At 39.9% G+C, this 19689-nt stretch overlaps 1 protein-coding gene across 1 annotated transcript in view; it reads right to left on the bottom strand.

The window, feature by feature from the left end:
- Nucleotides 1-15292, bottom strand: part of LOC127389501 (transmembrane 9 superfamily member 2-like) — a 32467-nt gene extending 17175 nt beyond the window's left edge. Inside the window, exons 1-9 of the mRNA XM_051630053.1 lie at nucleotides 15074-15292; nucleotides 14482-14549; nucleotides 13071-13164; nucleotides 11288-11415; nucleotides 10933-11062; nucleotides 8587-8714; nucleotides 6162-6273; nucleotides 3701-3780; nucleotides 2659-2767 (exon numbers count right to left, since the gene is read on the bottom strand). Coding sequence (XP_051486013.1) covers nucleotides 2659-2767; nucleotides 3701-3780; nucleotides 6162-6273; nucleotides 8587-8714; nucleotides 10933-11062; nucleotides 11288-11415; nucleotides 13071-13164; nucleotides 14482-14549; nucleotides 15074-15193 — 969 coding nt within the window. The 5' untranslated portion in view covers nucleotides 15194-15292. The remainder of the gene's footprint in view (nucleotides 1-2658; nucleotides 2768-3700; nucleotides 3781-6161; nucleotides 6274-8586; nucleotides 8715-10932; nucleotides 11063-11287; nucleotides 11416-13070; nucleotides 13165-14481; nucleotides 14550-15073) is intronic.
- Nucleotides 15293-19689: the final 4397 nt, after the last annotated feature.

Here is a 19689-nt window from a genome sequence, read left to right as displayed (position 1 = left end):
GGTAAATATCTTGGATTGTGAAAAACAAAGAAAGCAAGCTTGGCAGATCGAGACTCCTGATTTATTTTGTATCAAGCTACGGGCCAGAGTATTCATCCCACAGTTGGATTTTTAATAAAACTCTTCAATTACAGGCCAATTAGCTATGAGTCAGTGCTAACCTTTACTGTTCAAAGATGAGTATAAGAATTGTACAATTAATCCAAGTAGGAAGATACACTTTGTAGTTAAAAAAAAAATTAATGGAGAAAATCTTAAAAGATACTCTTGAATCTTGGCAAATGTTTGAAATCACTGTAAGCTTTTTCAAAGTACAGTAATCCTCACCTTATCTATTAATTTAGCCTAGTTCTCAAAATATTCTAACAAAAGACTTAAGTCCCTTACACTCAAGTAGTTGTGGTCAAAGAGATTTTTAAAAAGAGGACAAGCGTTTTACCTCTCACTGTTGAAAATATACTCACTTCATTATCTTCAGTTCAGGAATCTTTTCTTACTCACAAGACCCTAACTAGTCTGATTTTTTCTAAATACTCCATTAATGTAGGACTCACTACATCACACTAGAAGCCAGGTGGTATTAGCTGAACATTCGATGTGCACACTAAGACTGAACACACAGGCTTGTGCCTCCTTCTCTTTCCAAGTAAAATCACCAGCATTATCTAAGTGTGAGATACTAAATTGCTTAATTGCAGCTTCCTCAGTCCAGGTCCCCTTCTGCACAATTATTTCACAGGTTTTTAAGTCCCTTAAACCAGCAAGGAAATTTAGAAAGTGTGTATTTTGAAAGTCACACCAAGCCCTGCTGTTGTCCATAAAAACTGAACAAGCTTCTACAAGTCTTGCTCTTCGCCACATTAAGAATGACCAACACAGTATCAAAAATTGAACATAATTTAATTGAGAGATCAAACATGAGCTGCAAAAAAAACGATCAGTTAAAGGATGTGGAAAAATTCTTCCACTTTAATTACTGTCTCGATTTGCATTAACAAAAGATATTAAATATCAAAAACACAAAGAAGAACAAAAGTACTTTCAGATGTTTTAGTTTCAATATGAAACATTTTTGTGCATTTTAAAGTATTTCTTTATCCACACAGACAGCAATGACAGTGGAAATTTAAACCTTTGAAGTATCTGACATTATTTCTCAACTTTAGCTTGCAGATACCACTTTTACTAATGAGAAAGGCTCAGTAAAAATTACTCTTTCACTCACAATCAACTGGTCAAGTCTTTTTAACTAACAATGAGTTATATTCTCTCAGTGATCATCAGGAGAATTGTATTTAAAAAAATAAAATCATTTACACACACACCAAGTCGTTGTAACACAGCTTGAGATCATAAGCTGTGTTGCACATGAACTGTAATATTACAGTCTTCTAACTGGAAACAAAGTGCATTATTCCACCACACTTTCTAGCCATAGACAAAAAAGCAACATCAATCTGTATTAATCTATGTTAATCTGAGTATCTTAGTAAGGCAATTACTGTTCCTCACCCTAATTTCTCTCCATTATTAGACATTGGCTTAATTTTTTTATCCTTTTTGCAATAGTCTTCTGAGATTTTTTTTTAATGCTTTGCTTTATGAAGTTGCACAGCATCATATTTCTCATGAAATTTGGACCTAAAACTTCAGAAGTCATGTGTTAGCACAATTTCTTTCTGGACAAGCTACTACAAACTAGTATAAAGAAATGCCACCGTGGAACTGGAAAAATTACAGCAACTGAGATTTCCAATGCAGCTTCACTACAATGGGGACAACACTTGCCTACAGCAGTTTTAAATTTGGTCTCCTGAAGAGGGGAAAAAATAGTTACCAATAAAAGTAACTGTTCTCTCACAAGTTTGGTTGTTCAGACTATAAAACACATTTTTAGACAAATGTTTGCTAGCAATGTCTCTGCAAACAGACAGTGCAGGTCCTTTGCTAAGGCCACACAATATGATTTAAATCAGAGCTGTGCTGTCAAGAAATCTTACATATAAACACAGGCTGAGAGACACAGAATCATTCTGTTGGTGCTGAAAGGGACCTCTCTGGAGGTCATCTACTCCAAACCCTCTGCTGAAGCAAGGCCACCTAAAACAGGTTACCCAGAACCATGTGCAGATGGCTTCTGAATATCTCCAAGGGTGAAGACTCCATAAACAACAGACTGGCTGCTTAGGTCAGTGTCATACCACCAGCTACGTGTCCAGATTGACTACCTAATGCAACCATAGGATTCTGGAGGAATTGCCACATCTATATGATGAACCACCTCCAGGACACTTTTCAACACCTGCGCTACATCTTGTGGCTGTTGGCATATCATGAAAGTATTAATAAAAAGAAGTCTTCCTTGGTTGAGACCTCGGAACAAGAGGACTTAAATTTCAGATACAAGTTTGTTCACTACAAAAAAGTTCCTGTGAATCACTTCTAAAACCTGAAGTCTGTCTTGCATCAAATGATGCTAGAAAACTAAGATTTTCACAGCTGTCTATGTATTCCTGCTGTGAGAAAAGACGAAATGGCATTACAGCTATTTTTAAACCCAGATATGTAGTTACATACCTCTTTAGATTGTATTAAAAACTAATTGATAGACTATCATGAGAAAAACATGCTTTTGTAAAAGCTGTAAATCCTACTCACAGAAGAGTCAATCTGGTTGTATCTTGCAATGTCTTTATGAAGAGTCCTCAGAATGATCATAGCCACCATGCCAGATAAGAAGAGAACAATTACGAGGGAATTCATTATACTGTGGATAAAGAAAAAGTCAAACTTTAATCCACTTTTTCAGGTCTCAGGACATGCACTCCAACCCACACATGTACAGCTCAAGTCAGAGGAACAGCCTTAGATACTCATGACTTTAAGTCATTCAGACCTTTTAGTATTTTCCTACCCACTGAATATAAACTTTTAATTTGTGCACTTTTATAATTTCTTAGGAGGCAGAAGTGAGAAGAATAGTATTTCATGGTTTAGTCTTAATTCTCAAGACAGTTATATATTCTTTTTCTTCATTTTCTTCCTTTCATAGCTCAGAAGTAATTACCCCAGGGAAACAGCTACACCTCTTAAAGCGGACTTTGTCAAGTAGATTTTATATCTATTAACTGGTGAAACCTACATCATGCTATTTAATATTTTGTAAAGATTAGCCTTTTCAAACACTTTATAATGCAAAAGATTACGATTTTAACTCACATTATGCACCTACTTGATATCATTTGTGTGGTACAGAGGGAAATAGCTGAGAGATTCTAATATACAGCTTTTACTCGTAAAAAAGCCCTTTTTACTGCAAGCAGCTGCCAAGTACAAAACGTTCAGTGCACATATGTACTTCTCTCCTGGCAGCTGGAGAAAGCCAGACAGTAACAAGAAGAGTACTGCAGAGAAGCAGCATCTCAAAAGTTCTACAGAATGGAGATGATAAATAAAACATTGGAAGCTGCTTTCCTTTTGGACACTAATGGTGGATTCCTTCAGTGAAATGCAATACTACAGTTGCTCCCAAAAGATGAAGACTGGTGAAAGTTATTTCACTGAAAACAAGAAAGTTTTCTTGCCTGAAAACTATCAGACTTTGTTCTATCACAGCAGAAGTTATATATCCCTAGAAGTACAACTAAGGAATCTTTGCACTCCTCTGCAAGGTTGTTCACTGAAGAAAAGCAACCGTTACCTAAACCACTGGATGTTTGTATGTGGCATGGACTCCAAAATGTAGTCCCATCTAGAAGCCCACTTGATATTGTTTTTTTCCTATAAAGAAAGTAAACAGCAATTAATAGAAATAAGTACAAATTTTTTGCAGTGTCCAAGAACAAATAAGCACATCACATCTCTTCCACAAACCTTCCATTCAGCATTAATATTTAAGCTGGTTATTAACCCTAGATGTTAAGACCCTTCTCTTGCATTAATTAGCCTCTTCAGCCTCTCAAAGAATATCTTGTTTATTGAAATCTCCCATCCATCTCTTCTGCCTTCAATGGAGGCTTCACTAAGCCTCATTTTTCTATAAGTTGGTATGCAGCTGCCTGCAGCTCCCAAATGCATGCTGAAAAACAATTATGCCATCACTACAAGATACTCCCAGCATAGCACACTGATCTTTAAACTTCAGCTTCTTTAAACATACTCTATAAATAGGCTTCTATTATTATTAGTGTTTAGGAGAGGCTTCCCTGCTCCCTGCCGTAAAGCTGGCTGATACAGACTATCTTCTACTCTGATTCCTGGCAGGCAACTTCCATTTCCAGATAACCCTGTGAAGAATTTAAGAAGAAATAATTCGACAACTTTCACCTTTGAAAGACGCTTCCATTCTCTTCTACCTCCTCCCCCTCTACACACTTCACGCAAGAACTAAACGAGTGACGACTCTTTCTGACCCTCAAGCCTTGTCCCCCACAGCTCGTCTCATGCTATGTGCAACTGCTGTCCTGCTACCAAATTATCTCCCAACTGGCATGAAGTTTTGCTGAAATGATTATTATTATTACTACTACTACTATTACTATTATTCACCAGGTGGTAAGTTTGTACAGTTAATTCTCAAAATTAAGACTATGTCTCCAGCCTAGAATTTTTAGGTTCTGATTAACATTCCAGATCAAGAAAATGTAACAAAGAACTGCACCAAAATACCAAGGTGGCTGAAATTGCTGCAAGTTGCTCTTCATCAGCCCAATCAGTGGCTAATGGATAGTTCACAGGCAGTTGGGACAGTTTCAGAAGTATGGTTCTAAATTTGTCGCTTCAGTACCAAAGTGCTCACATGCTTGCATTGTTTTCACACACACAGCTAAATACCCAGTCCATTTCAGTGAATTAAAGCAGACACCATAGCTTTCTCATCAGAAGCCAGCTGCCATACTAGAAAGGACTGTAAAACTGTTAGACATTTTACTGGTTTATATATTCAGGCTTACTAAAATTAATGTTCTCCTATTTAAAAGTACTTTTCACTGATAAATACTCCCCTTTGAAGTTATCTTGAAACTAATGGTAAAAAGTAAAATGTACTAGGTATTAGTTCAAATCAAGGCTAACAGACAACAGAGAAAATGAGCAGTTTTGAAGTGCCTGATGACTGAGACGTGCCAAGTGTTTTCTGCTGGAAGCACCTGAACCCACAGCAGCTAAGCCTCACCTGCTGCACTCCCTAAAAAGGAGTAGGTAGCCCAAATGCACAGCACACTGAGTAACCAGGCAAAGTTCATGTTGCAATTCTAAATTGCAATTTATCATCAAGATTCAAACATAAATGTAACAGACAGGAGGCTCATTCACATAGTAAAATTAGAGTCTAAAGAGGATTAGGTGTCTCAAGGGAAAAGTAACAGGATACAGAGTCTTGCACCTCAAGGTCATTGGTTCAAATCAAATTCAATTTGGAAGAATGAAAGCTGTTACCATATGACAGCTGCTTCACTGCCTATGCAAAACAAGCTAGTGGTCTCAAGCCAAATTCTGCAAGACTGGTGTCTTACATCAAAAAACAACCATGCTTTCAGGACTGGAACCAAGGTACTGAGGTTTAAAGTAGCACAAACCAAATTATTTTCACACCCCCCCTCCCCAGAGGCTCAGTTTCCATACTGGGGTAAAGACCCAATTGCAAGAAAAGCCCGATTTCCTCCTAAGTCATAACAGGCTGAATAAAACATTAAGAGTATTAGTAAACTTAAAGGTATTAACTCTAAAGGTTGAAAAAAAAAAGTTAGTGAATAACAGCAATACCAAGTGAGAAAACTGCTTTACAATATGCTAAAATAAACTTTTAACACAAAAGCACCTCCAAATATAATATACAAACTTCTTCAACATGAGACTTTAAGTACCCTGACTGAAGTCTGAAAATACAGAGTACAGCTCAAGAAAGACAACTCTTGCAGTTAGTCAATCTACTATTTCTATTATTAATAAAAGCAGGCAAAAAAAGTCTTTATTTATACACTTCAAGAGTCACTTAAACTACAATAATGGAAAAGTCGAGGTTTTGGGAAAACTGATTCACAAGACAACCCTTAAGGAATTTACACTGCTTGAATCCAGTTATGGTTATCAGCGAGTTACCCAGCTGTTTTAATTGCATTTTTTTAGGAATTATATATTCACGTAACAGATTCAATACTCACCTCAAATGTCACAGAGTAAGTGTAGATCAAATTCAGTTTATTGGAGAATTCTCCAGGAATCTCCATAGGAGGACCTTCACAACTTAAGTTGTTCTCATCCGTATGCTTGTAGCTAATGGGGGAGGGAAAGTTAAAATCACATATGCCCTACAGGATGAATTTTCACAAATTATTTTTTAAGGTAATTAAAACCAGTTTTTCTTTCTAAAAAAAACCCAACAAAACAAGGACAGCTATGTGTATAATTTTGTACCAGCTGTTCAGCTTCTTTGGAAACCTGCTTTTCTCTTCTTCTACCAACAAAGGTTGGAGAACTTAAAATGTATTTTTATTAATACTTACGTTTGTAGGTACAGATGAGAAAAATAAAATAATGTAAGCAATTATGCATCATTAATCAGAATTTCTGTAACAGCCTTAAAGCCCCACCAGAACTGAACACAAGCTCCCACAAGCACTTGTGACAAGATCTAAACTCTCCTCAGAAAGCATCCTAGGGACCTGGATTTCGGATCACTGTCCTACATTCAGTTAACACCTGTTCCCACTTCTGGGCATTTGAGAACGTAACAGGTAAGGTCATTTGCTAAGCATGTGGAAGACAAGAACTGCAAGCCTCTGAAGGGTCATGAGATGTGGTTTCACCCTACCCACTTTTTTGCCATGATCACAATGAAGTCCCAATCTAAAGCAAAAATGCTGCTTGGTTAACCGGGATGTGAAGTCTGGAGATCTTTACCTGGCAAGACAGTAAGTTTTAACACAAAGTACCCCTTCTCTACCACCATACCTCCCCCTCCACATTTTAACAAGAGTGCATTATTGCTAAGGGACTTAACCTCAGCGTGTGCTCACCAGACAGATCATTTCTTTGAAATCTCACCTTCCCTTAAGTTTCATAGCGAGAAGGCCATTTATTTTATTTTGGTGGATTTCGGGCTCTCTTTTTTAAAAAATTACTGTTTTTAGTAATAAATAGCAAAATAAATTATTTTGAGAACCCCTCCATTTTTCATTCCAATACAAGTGGTCTAATTTCACCTCTTGCCAGTCTTGTGTACTTGGAAAAAGACAGAACTCAGAGTAACACCGCACATGCTAAAGTCTGAATATGCAAACCCTTCTCTGGAGTACCTTAGAAATATTGCAGCTATAAAAGCACAAAGCCAAAGAAACCCTAAGGTTTGCTTGAATTCACTCCTGTAAACCTTTTCTAATACTGGAAAATAGCTTACCTCTCACACCCTATTGAGCAAATTCTATTTATCCAATTTAGATAAACAATTCTATTATTTATCACCAACTAAGTCAAGCCTCAAGATAATTAAAACTTTCGTGAAAGGACCAGGGTGCTCCAACCACAAATACTCCCCCATCTGGAGAGCTTCAAAGCATGAAGCACGACACCAGGTCAGAGAATGACAAAATTAAGCTTATGTGCAACCTAACTGTGCCCCCTTGTGGTCTGCATTACTGGTGAAAAGATGAAGTCTCATTTTTTAATTATCCAGGATGCAACTGATAAAGTGTTAATCAAAAGCTGACAAGGTCAGTAGAATTTTCTTGCCACCATTTCAGAGCAGATATAAATGGAAGAAATAAATTTGCATAGCAAGTGTAATTCACATAGCAAGTGTAATTCACTAAACACACTATACCATTACAACCGAAAAAACAAGTACACCCAAGTCATGTATGTATGACTTTATCAACTGGGGTAGCATAATTCAAGAATATACTTAAGCTTTGTAGAAGAGAAAGAAGTGTTCAAATATAAGAAGGTATGAACTGTGCATAACAGACTGACAAGAGTCCAAAGTAATCACTTCAGTTTCAGAAACTAAGAAGCTACTGTTTAAGAAAGTAAGTTACTCTTCCTAGAAAATTAGTCATCATCTTCTGCTGTTCTGAATACCAATATTAACTTGGTATTTCCCCAAAACCTCAGTATCCAAACTAAGCCAGGAATAAGCACACCTGTACAAATAATGATAAAAAGCACATTTGGGAGGTAATGCAGCAACAGGAAGAGAGATTACATGGGAAACTGTCACCCAGTTAAAGGATGTTTCTCAACCTATATGAAAACATGCCTTTTAAAATAAAATAATTCATGCTCAGGTGCAAACCAATAAAACACAAAAAACCTTTTATTTTTTTGTATCAGGTTCTAAGAGCCTGCATAAGGAGTCTTTCCATCAGAAGAAACTTTGGGGAACACTTTAAAAAGCAGTTAAATTATATTTACAGTTGTGGAATTGCTCTTTGTGAATACAGTTCCAGCCATTAACTGGTGTACCAAAAGTTTTATCAGAAGTCAGAATAACGGTTCCTCAGAATTCATTAACACCAAGTATAATTTCTAAGTTTACAGCTACTGTTAGGACTCTGGTCATAGAACTTGGTACTTATTATGCATAATTACCTTTGTGGTCTCAGTCTCGCCATCACCAGCCTTGCACCAGGCCAGTTTTCATCCTTCCCACTATGGTACACGATTGTTATGTCAACGTGGTTGAAGAGGTAAAAAGTGTTCTTCTTATTGAACTCTGACTACAAAACACCATCAAGAGATTGAGAAACTTCTCCAACAGGAGAGGGCGCAAGCAGTCAAAAACTTTAAAATTACACAACTGTCCAATGAAGGAGCAAAAAAGGAAGAAATACTTCAACATTCCCTTTTAAAAAATAAAAAAATCCATGTAAAATATTTCTCTATAATTATATATCTATATAGTCTATATATATTATATTGTATTATATAAATACAAACCCACATAATAAAGTATCAAATCTATGTTACTGGTAACATTTAATTTGAAATCATATTTGTATTTACCACAAAAAAAGGCAAGAACAAGATGTATGTATTCGATGTACAAGTAATTCAGATTCATTTCTCCCACACACACACAGTCTCTGTGATAGACTCTAAAGCTATTGAAGCTTACAACCAAAGTTCTGCTTCAAAAAACTACCTTTTGCCTTTCTGTAACTATTTTGTTTTGTCATCCCTATCCTTCAGAATTTGCAATTATGAAGAATTATATAAAGCTCAGATGACACTGGACTCAACTAAGTAGACTTGAATTTTCTTCAAGTGCCATTGTTTAAAAAAAATTAATTTTAGAGAACAAGGATGACTGACTGCCAATTGAGTCTCCAAGTAAAAAAATTCCTTTATATATTGTTAGTATTAGCCATTTTCCCATTGCCATAATAATTCTATCCCCTGCCACCTCCCAGCATAATACGAAGGTGTCTTACATTAAGTTTAGCTTTCACTATGATCAAGACTCCCACTGGGAGAAGACTAGAACCATACCTGTGTCATACTATCTTTAGGTTTCCTCCATTTCTAAAATAGCTCATCAGCTGCATAACTGCAAAGATGAACTGTAGGTGTGCCACTGCCTGGTAACAAACCTTTTTCTGCCCCCATTTTTTTAAATATAACTATGTCTCCAGGAGAAGGTATTTGGGTATACTTCTAAAAGAAGACGACATCCCCCAAGCCCAGAGATTACAGTCATATCCACTGTGTTATATTCTTATTTGCCCGTGTAACAATCATCCCTCTAGCTCTATGCCATGCAATGCTCTTAATTGCAGGGACAATCTATGAACTAAAACTGACCCTGGCTATGACAGCTCCACTGGCAGAGCATCTGCACCACAGCTAGCACAGATGATTTGCACAGCACTTCATGGATACACAGTACAAGCTCCCAAAACACTCACTAGAAAATTCAATCACTGCTGCCTACATATGAAGCTTCTCTCTCCATCCCCCAAAAAATCCAAATTTTTCATCCAAGTTGCTGTCTTTGCTACAACTGTTTTCTGTGTACCAAACAGCTTCCAACACAACATACACTAATACTGATTTATCTAAAACCAACCTCACATACCAAGTAATAGAGCCAACCACCTAACTAGAAGAGATTATTCAATTCACGGACCATTTTCGATAGTCTAAGGAACCTGAGGAGTAACGAGTTGGAAGGTGACTGTAGACAGCTTAAACTGAACATTGACAATAAATGCATCACCTCCAAGAAGCATCAGGCCTGCTGAATACAAATCCACTAGCTGCCCTGCAAACAAGCAGCAAGTCAGTGGCAGAGCAGAGAGTTCTCCCCTCACTGAGAGGACTGTGGTCCCTCACCCCCAGAGAAGTAAAACTGTATCCCTATTATCTGTAACTGTACCAGTTCAGTGTGGAACTCCCAGGATGACTGACACATTTAATAACTGTTGTCAACAGAATTCTTTCCTTGTCACAGCTCTGTTTGTTATCCTCCAGTCACCTGGGAAAACCCTGACACATTTAACTTGTAAACTGTGCTAGATGTAACTTTTGCAACTAGAACACAGTGCTTGTTTCTAGGTCTACAAAGCTTCTATCTGTAATCAATAAAAGATTGTCTTGCACATAAATACGACATGGACAAAGAAGGAATAAGTATAAAGATGGATACGCATTAAATTGCAGAACAAAACCTCAATTTTCTAAGGCTTTTACGCACCAATACAGTTGGTTTGTAGCATTATCTATATTGGTCAAAAGACATACACATGACTTTGTTTTTGGACAATTATATCAGTGAAACTCTGCATACAGAAGCAGCAATTAGCTTTGCCAATGCCCACCTTCTGAACATTAACCAAGTTTACAAGGATATCTGTTCTTTCTCAGGAAAGGAAAGCTTAAAAATAAAACTGTAAATGAAATCACATCTGCTATATAAACAAAAGTTCCACCACTTACATTTATAACACAAGCATCTTTAACTCTACCATCTGGAGTAACAAAACATCCTATTGGAAATCCTGGATTACAGTATTTTTCTCCATCTTCCACATCATAGCACCATGTTACAGGCATGTTATCAATAATCCTGGACAGAAATCAAAGAACATGTCCTCAGAAAGGGATGCACCTTATTTCACATTGACGTTTAACATGCATGTAATTCATACAGTTTTCTGTAGCACCCACAAGATGCACAATAGAGGACAACTATCACATAGAAGAAGGAAGAAAGCACCCAGTTGGAACATTGGTAACAATGTAAAAAGCCAAAAAAAATAAAAGCCAGCCTCAAGTACGTATCTCGGCCTACCAGTGATGCTGATAATTCAGCTGCATTCCTTTCTTCAAAAAAGCCAGTTTGCTTTTATCAGCAGCGTTGGCTGGGTCATAAGATCTTGTACAAACCTTCTTGCATGTTTCTTGCTTTTTAAAAGTGAACTGGTAAAAAAAACACACCAAAAGAATAATTTCAGTTTTGCTTCAACAATCTTTGTGAGTCTTTCTTTGAGATACTTCACTTCCTTGCTATAAGAAGTTTCTAAAGCTAGAATTTCCCATACAATAGCTTTTCCTTAAAGATTTATGTATATCCAAACACCAGTAATGTCCTTTCACACTGCTAAAAATCTCTTCAATAGCTCAGATAAACTACCTCCAGATGAACCTTGAGGATTGAAATTTGAAAATTAGTAGAAACGGTATTGCTTTTTTCTTTCACCAGCTTGTTTTAATTTTGGAAATCTCATCATCTGCTAAACCAGACTTAACTACACAGTTTTTGAACATTTCATCTTAATTTTAACTTTCCCCATAATGGCTGTGCTGTTAGACAAGTTTGTCAAAAATGAAACAAGCTGCACAGCACCTATGCTTCAAGTGCAGACACCATCTATAACAAAGGTGTTCAACATTTGTATATCAAATTTCTATTCTCACTCAGAATTTAGTGAGTTAACATACACAAAACACAACGAGAAATCCTAACATTACCAAGGTCTAAGTGCTAACGAGTAACAGCATTTTCTAGTTACTGTAGCATGCAGCCATTTCTAACAAGTAATTGTTACAATAATCTAATCAACGGGTATGCAGCCCAAACGAGCCACCATGGTATGTATTTAAAAGCTTCTTGTGGCCAGCAGTCCTAAGATTTTACACTACATTAGCTCAAAGAGACTTCTAGGAGTAGTTTACACCAGGGAGGAGGCATCACCTCCTGAACAGTTCTATGAAAACATGAGACCAAGTCCCTAATGACTGAGCAGCAGTAGACTCAAATTCTGCTCTTTCTCACAGGGATTTGGATTATCTAGTAACTCTAATACAAAACATTGCCCAGTTTTCAGTTTCACCAGCAAATCCCAGTGTGGAAGCTGCACTTAAACAGCATACAGATTTCCAGCATTAAGAGCCAGTGTTTGACCATATCCTCTCTTACTGCCAATAATTTTTCCAAGTTGACAGCACATGGCCTTAGAGATGCTGTATTTGGTCATGCTAGCAGAGCCTGAAACAGAAAAAGACTACACACCTAATCTATAAAATACTTCCATGCATTTATTTTATAGAACATTTCAAGTGACATGCACCAACAATGAAAAATTTGGTTTCAGACAATAGATCTTAAAGCTGTACAAGCAGGGAAAAGCTGGAAGTGACCCAAACCTGGCCTTCCCTTCCCACTCTAAAGTTGCCCAATAGTACAACCAAGTATATGAAACAGTTCCTGGACCACCAGTTTGCAGCCTCCAGTATTTTAAAAGTAATTTCATATCACATAACACACTATACACTCAACTGTTAATGTACTGCTTAAGATATAGCTCCAGGGCTTCTCTACCACACAAGAACAGAAAAGAAGAGTTACTACTGGCTCAGTTTCCTAACTTTAAACAGCCACTTCAAGATGTCTCCGGAGTGGCAGTCGGAGAGGTTTTATTTTTATTGCATAAACACTATAAAGCTTGTATTAAAATAAAAAATAATCACAATAATCAAATCTTCAGCTATGTCTATGGATTACAGCCATCAGAATCACAGCCATAAAACTAAACAGGATCAACTTCAAGGGATTAAAAAAAAAAACAAACCACCTTATATGGAGATGATGCTATTCTCTCCCCAAACAGCACTTGTCCAAGATTTTCTGATGGTCTTTTCTCTTCCGTATCTTGACAGAAGTCAAAACTGGAGAAAAAAAAAGTAGAAAAGATAACCTTTTAAATTGACTTATAACTTTAAATATTGGCCTAAACCAATTTCTTACGTTATGTCCTTAACATGGCAGGTTTTGTGTTTCTTTTGGTGGGTGGGCTAGTGTCAGCAAAAATTTGACTGCCTTTGCCAAGAAGCTTGGCATTTATTATCTAGAAATATTTCTACTTTTATTTCAATTTCAACTATGATATATCACAGCTGAAGTACCTTTAACAAAATGCATGATACTTACTTCCAAGCACCTTTTTCAAAGGGCAGTTTAAACAAACATTGCAATGTTTCATACCAGGAAAAAAAGACTGCTACAGACTGCCCATTTCTCTTGCAAAACAGTTTCAGAAAAATAACTACACCATTTTCTTAAAGGAGTCTCTACAAATAGCATTTCATATGAATCATGTTCCAAAGAAGGAAGTGCTTTTAATATTAACTGTTCCATGCTGCCAAATGCTATTCAACAATTCATTCCAACTACATACATCCTGGAACAGCTGGAAGAGAGAATGCAACCATTCTGGATCTTCATTATTTCAACACCAGTAGCAGCATGGAAAGCAGGTTATGGAAAAAAAGAAAATCACTTATCTTTGGAGCATATGTACTTTTCCTGAAACAGTGGTCCTAACTTCACTGGCTTCCATAAAGTTTAATACAGAGACATTGTGGGCTTTTTGAAGCTAAGTCTCTGCTCCTGTTGCTACTATTGCACTACACAAGATAAGACCTACAACCCTGGCAAGTTCTTCTTTTCTCCGTGCCCAACAGGAAGAATGCAAATCATATTACCCATCATTGCTTAGGCCTATAAATATAGGCAAAAGCAAGTAAGAGTCTTCACAAACGGGAATAATAAAAAAAAAAAACTTAACGAAATTAATACAGAGCTTTGGTGGAAAAAAGGAAAAAATAACAATTACTTACTTGCAATTTATTTTAGTTCCCAGAAACAAGAAATACAAGGCTCCCACCTTCGTAGATTTGAATAACAGGAAGAACTTTCAAACCTATCACAAAGTCAACACTAAATCCAGCACTGAGCTCAAAAAAACGCAGCCATTAGAGACCCAGCAGCCTTGTCTAACAACACCAGAGGACAGCCAGGAGGCACAGGTGCATCCTCCATGCCCTCTTGCATTTCGCGCCTGCCCTTGAACACTGGATTTACTCCTCCCTCCAAAACACGGCTCAGAAGCAGCACCCCTGCTGTACTGGGAGCTGTTACGGCTGCACTGAGGACCGAACAGAGGGTTCCCAAACGCTGCTGGAAGGCGGCTGCGATGTACTCACGCGTCATACTCGTACGGCAGAACCGATTCGACCGAGTCCAGCCTGTTCACGAAGAGCTCAATCAGTGACTGAAACCGGGGAGGAGGGGAAGAAAGAGTATGAAAATACAGACTTGAAAAAAAACCCAACCAAACAACAAACACACAAAAAGCCCAACGCGCGGCCGAAACGAAACGCCCGGCTAGCTGGGCAGCGCTGTGACACGCTGGGAGCTCGCTATCCCAAGCCCGAGCCAGCGCAGACTTGACAGGCCCCGGCCCCGGCGGAGCCCGAGCCCCGCCCCGGCTGCGCGGCCAGCACGGGAGGCTGCAAAGCAGCGAGGCACCGGCAATGGACCCGCCCGGCCCTGACCGGGGAGCTCGGTGGGGAAGCGCAGCGCTTCGCCACAATCAAACAGCGGGTGCACCAAGGAAAGGGAGCGGGGGGTGGCGGCGCTGGCCTCCCGGAGCCGACTGGGCAGCGAGCCCTGCCGGGGCCCGCGCAGCGGCTCGGGGGACACTCGGCAGAGCCTCCCTGGCCGCGGAAACCCCGAGCGGAACGCGCGGCGAGGAGGGGACGTGCCCGTGCCGGGCCCTCCCGCCAGGCCGCTCACCTTGCAGCCCTCGCTCTCCTCGCCCTCCTCACAGAAGCTGACCGGCGCCAAGCCGGGCAGGTAGAAGGCGGCGCAGAGAGGTGCCACCAAGCAGAAGAGACCGGCCGCCAGCAGCCTCATCTTCCAACCCGAAGGAGCGAGGGCACCATGAGCCGAGGCTGCGGCCCCGCCTCGCCGGCCAGCGCCTCGCGGGGGCGGCCGGGCAGGAGGCCGCGGGCGGCGGCGTCAGCCTCGCGTTGGGCCGCGGCGCCTGCGCGGGGACGGGCTGAGGCGGCGGCCGCCATCTTGGGGCAGGGCAGCCCCGCCCCTCGCCCGGCGCCGCGGGCCTTTCCCGCCCGGTTTTCTGTGGTGCCTCGTAGCAGAGCTCCTACCAGAGCTAGTACCAGAGCTCCTTTTCAGGTTCTAGCCCCCAGCAGAGAAAGGCTTTACATCAGATTTTACCAGGGCAGAAGCTCGTCAGTCGCTAGCGGTTGGCCCGTACCGTACGGATAGCACCAGGCAAAAGGAGAAGGGTTCATAGTCATTGCTTGGCTTGTGTCTTTTCAGCTGAGCCTGGAAAATTCGTGTTGTTGTTTCAGGCAGCTCCAGCCATGTGTTAGGGACCTGTGATCCACCTTGTGCTAATTACTAAACCGAAAGGGGCCATAACTAGATCCCAAATAGGTGATTTTCACAAGGCAGGTTATGGAGTCCTGGTCTAGAAATGGTTGACAAAGTCAGTGCCAGAAACAGCTGTTCTGTGGTTGCCCTTGTCCACTCCAGCCTGAGTTCTACAGAGGAAAAATGCTGAATATCTATAAATACCTATCAACTGACAGCTGCCTAGAAAATTGCTCTTTGTCATGAAAGTATTAAACTGATTTTTAAGTTATTAATTTCTTACTGTATGTCTAGAGGGAATTACATTCCCTTTTCATTCATTCTGAGTAAGTCTTATGAGATCAGATTATTCATGTATTCATTAGTCCTCACCCCCCAGCTCTCCTGAACTCTCATCCAGTTTAAAACCAAAGCATGATGAACTTGGTAAAAGGCCAATATTTTTGATGAAAATATGCAGCATGGTACAAGGGAGATCCAAAGTACTGCCCTCTGCATGAACAGGTTTGTAGTGTTAATTCAACAACATTGTTTAACATCGTAGGATCCACCCAAGAGAGTGACGTTTTAGGTGAAAACTACCAAAAAAAATAATAAAATATGTATGTTGATGATTCAAGTTGGGTTTGCTTGCAGCTAGACATTGAGAGTTCAGCTGGACTAGGCTCTGGTTTACTTTTCACTTAGCATAAGTCGCTCAGATATTGGAACCTCAGGCTGCACCAAACTACTGTTGAACTCTAGTTCAACTGTTACTTGGAAAAGAACTTTTGAAAATGTAAGGAAAAATTTCTATGCTGTGGTAATGCAAGGACAAGCATATCTGTGCTAGTTAGATAGTATTCTGGCTGAAGGTTGTCTCTCCCCAGTTACCCTATCTAAGTCTGTTTCCCATTTGTGGTGCCTCTTAAAACTATCTTAATTTCCTATCAGGAAATTCAAAGTTGAAGGATCATTTACAAAATAAACTGTCATGGCTCTTCAGCCTTGAACTGCTTGTGAATGAAACATAAGAGGGATTAGTTTCCATTTAGACTGCAGTTTGTTCCCTGAAGGCTTCTGTAATTTTTCTTTTTTTAAAAAAAAAAGGGGGAGGGAAAGGAAAAAAAAAAAAAAAAGGAAAGAAAAAAAAAAAAGAGGAAAGGAGGGAGAAGAATTATAGATCCTCTAATTCTCTAGGGAAAAGACCTATCTCATTGAACTTGAAGCAAGACCATACATAAGCTATATAGCGAAATATAGTAAAATACTGTTCCATTTTGCAGTGTAGATGGAACTAAGGTCTTTTAGGACAAAATATAGAAGAATTTGGCCCTCATAAAATTACAGCACTTTTGTTCAAATGCTGTTTCAAATGTAATTATGTTCATACTAATCCCATCTAGCTACATGTACAGTACGTGACAACAGAATGTTAGTAAAATTAAGCCCAGAATTACCAATGAAATATTTTACTTTTAATCAGAAGAGGGAAAAGACACTTTAGTTTGCACTTGCTTATCTTTCCAGTTACCTGGGAGGTGCTCAGCAAATAGACTATGTCACAAAAGCACAAAGAGACTTCACACACACAAGACTATTTTTAGCATGCCTACAGGACTCACTATTTCCTCTAGGTTTTACTATTCATACCAGGGAGATGAAGAGGTTTAAATTATTCTGTATTGAAACTAGAATTTGAATCTTTCTTTCATGTGATAGCTGGGTGACTGTCTAGCTATGCCATTCTTGTTAACCGCATTGTCATCACATGCAGTGCCCTCCCACTTTGTTACCAAAGGTCAGCTTTCCCTTTTCCCATGCACAACAACAGCATCCAGAAACTCAGCATCTATGCTCGAGAGGTGATCATCTTTAAGTATGTACTACAGCCTCGAGTGCAGTGTTTGAGAACTACCTTCTTTTTTATTCTCAACAGTTCTACAAGGTAGTCTGAAGTAATACTGCCTTCTGCTTTCTCTAACACAAAGAACAGTCGAATATCAGATCTGAACAGACGAGACTGAAAAGCTGGAGATAAGAATAGAGTCTGATGTTCATTTATCAGGATGCAACAGTTACACAGCTATAACAGCACTGGGCAGTACCAGTAGAATCTATAGGTTCTATGGCACCTCTCAGAAATAAAGGTCTGCAAAGGCCACAAGGGAGAACAGAAGTCACAGAAGAGTTCAGCAATGTCCATCCCCTATGTAAGGAACTGGAAAAGGTCCCATGCTGGTGGACTATATTCTTTATTTCCTGTGACTCTGACAAGGCAACACAGCCTAGGAAACTATGCTACCATTTCTGATTGCTTCAACCTCACCCATCCCCTCCTATCCCTCCATGCAGCTGCCACAAATAAATTATGGGAGGGACTCACAAGGGCTATAGGATGGGAAAATAAGACAGAATCATAGAATCATTTATGTTGGAAAAAAACATTTAAGACCTTTAAGTCTGACCATTAACTCCAACCATTAACCTAAAGCTGCCAAGGCCACTGCTAAATCATCTCCCTGAGTGCCCCCTCTGTGTGTCTTTTAAATACCTCCAGAGATGGTGACTCAACCACTTCCCTGAGCAGCCTGTTCCAATGCTTGATAACCTTTTCCTAATAAATTTTGCTGGAGCTTGTCCAAAGAAAAGCAATGAAGATGGAAAAGGTGGAGGGTTATTTTTGTTTTAGGTCCCAGCAGGTTTGTTGTGGAGCCCTACCAGCTCTGGGGATTTCTCAGTGAAGAGAATCTATGTAATCTATGTAATCTGTAAAGAAAGGGATCTTGCTGCGTGCGTACAAGCAATAGGTGCAGGCACCACTGCCTACCTACAGCATGAATACACTTTGAAAAGCCCTAGGAAAACCACCTGGTGAGCTGCCACAGCTGATATAGGAAGATGTAGTGGTTCTGGAGACCTGAGACATGCCTCAGCACAACAATTTGTCCAGGAACACCTAAGTACGTGGCATCCTGTTAATCAAACCAGGGATCAAGAGCTTCACTTGAAGTTCTGAGTCCTCTGGTTAACCCTAGTGGGATGTCAGCATAAGAGCCAAGTGTATTAAATAATTTTACCTGTGATAGATCTTGGCACTGCTCCCTCACTGCACAAAGATTAGTGAGGAGCTATATGCAACCCTAAAATATTCAAGGAACCTGAAATTTCTTAGCTTTTGCATCTTATAGCAATCAACTCTATGGGTCCTTTTTCAAGGAGAAGGAACAGATATTAGGTACAGGTCCTGGCTACTGGTTTTCATTGACAACGTTTACTGTGCTTGTGGAATTTTTGTGAAAGGTAATGAATGGAGACAGATGTACTTGCAAAATACTTGTGGTTTAACAACTGCACAGAATATGTTATCAGGCACCTTCCCTTTTGTTTTCATCACTTGGGTTTTAAGCAGGTAACAAAAAATCCATTTTTAAATGAGAAGACTAAGTGGTGATTAGACTGGGTGACTCAAGAAAATAGGCCTTGTTGACTGATTAATACTGGTTTAGATAATCTACAAAATAGTTATGAAAACTGAGCCAATTTTGTACACACAGACTTCCTCCTCACTTCAACTTTAGTCAGCAACAGAAAATACCTGCCACTGAACCTCAGAATTAAAAAACTGAGTCAGCTGAACCAACGCAAACCTTTACGCTCTCAACAACGTGTTTCTTTTCAAACGACACTTCATCTCAGTTTAAAGCCTCCGAGGAAGGGGTTTTGACAGGCACACATATTAATTAAATTAACTCAAACCGCCTCGGGACTGTTTTTTTGCTGAAGGGGCTTCACTTCCCGCACAGACGCTTCCCCAGCGCTGAACCGACCCCACGCAGGGATTTAGCCCCCCAAGCAGTGAAGCCACCGCTCCTTTGGGCGCCCTCCCTGCAGCGGCACCAGCAGCCGGCAGACAAAGCGGCGGCCGCCTTTCCCAGCCGGAGGATCAAGCCCCGCGTGCCGGCAGGACGCGGTTCCCGGCCCCCGCAGCCCCCGCAGCCCCCGCAGCCCCCGCAGCCCCCGCAGCCCCCGCAGCC

Source organism: Apus apus, chromosome 12 (assembly GCF_020740795.1).
Source record: "Apus apus isolate bApuApu2 chromosome 12, bApuApu2.pri.cur, whole genome shotgun sequence".
NCBI classification, from domain to species: Eukaryota; Metazoa; Chordata; class Aves; order Apodiformes; family Apodidae; genus Apus; species Apus apus.
The sequence above is the reverse complement of the archived record's forward strand: the minus strand, read 5'-3'. Positions and strand labels throughout refer to the sequence as shown.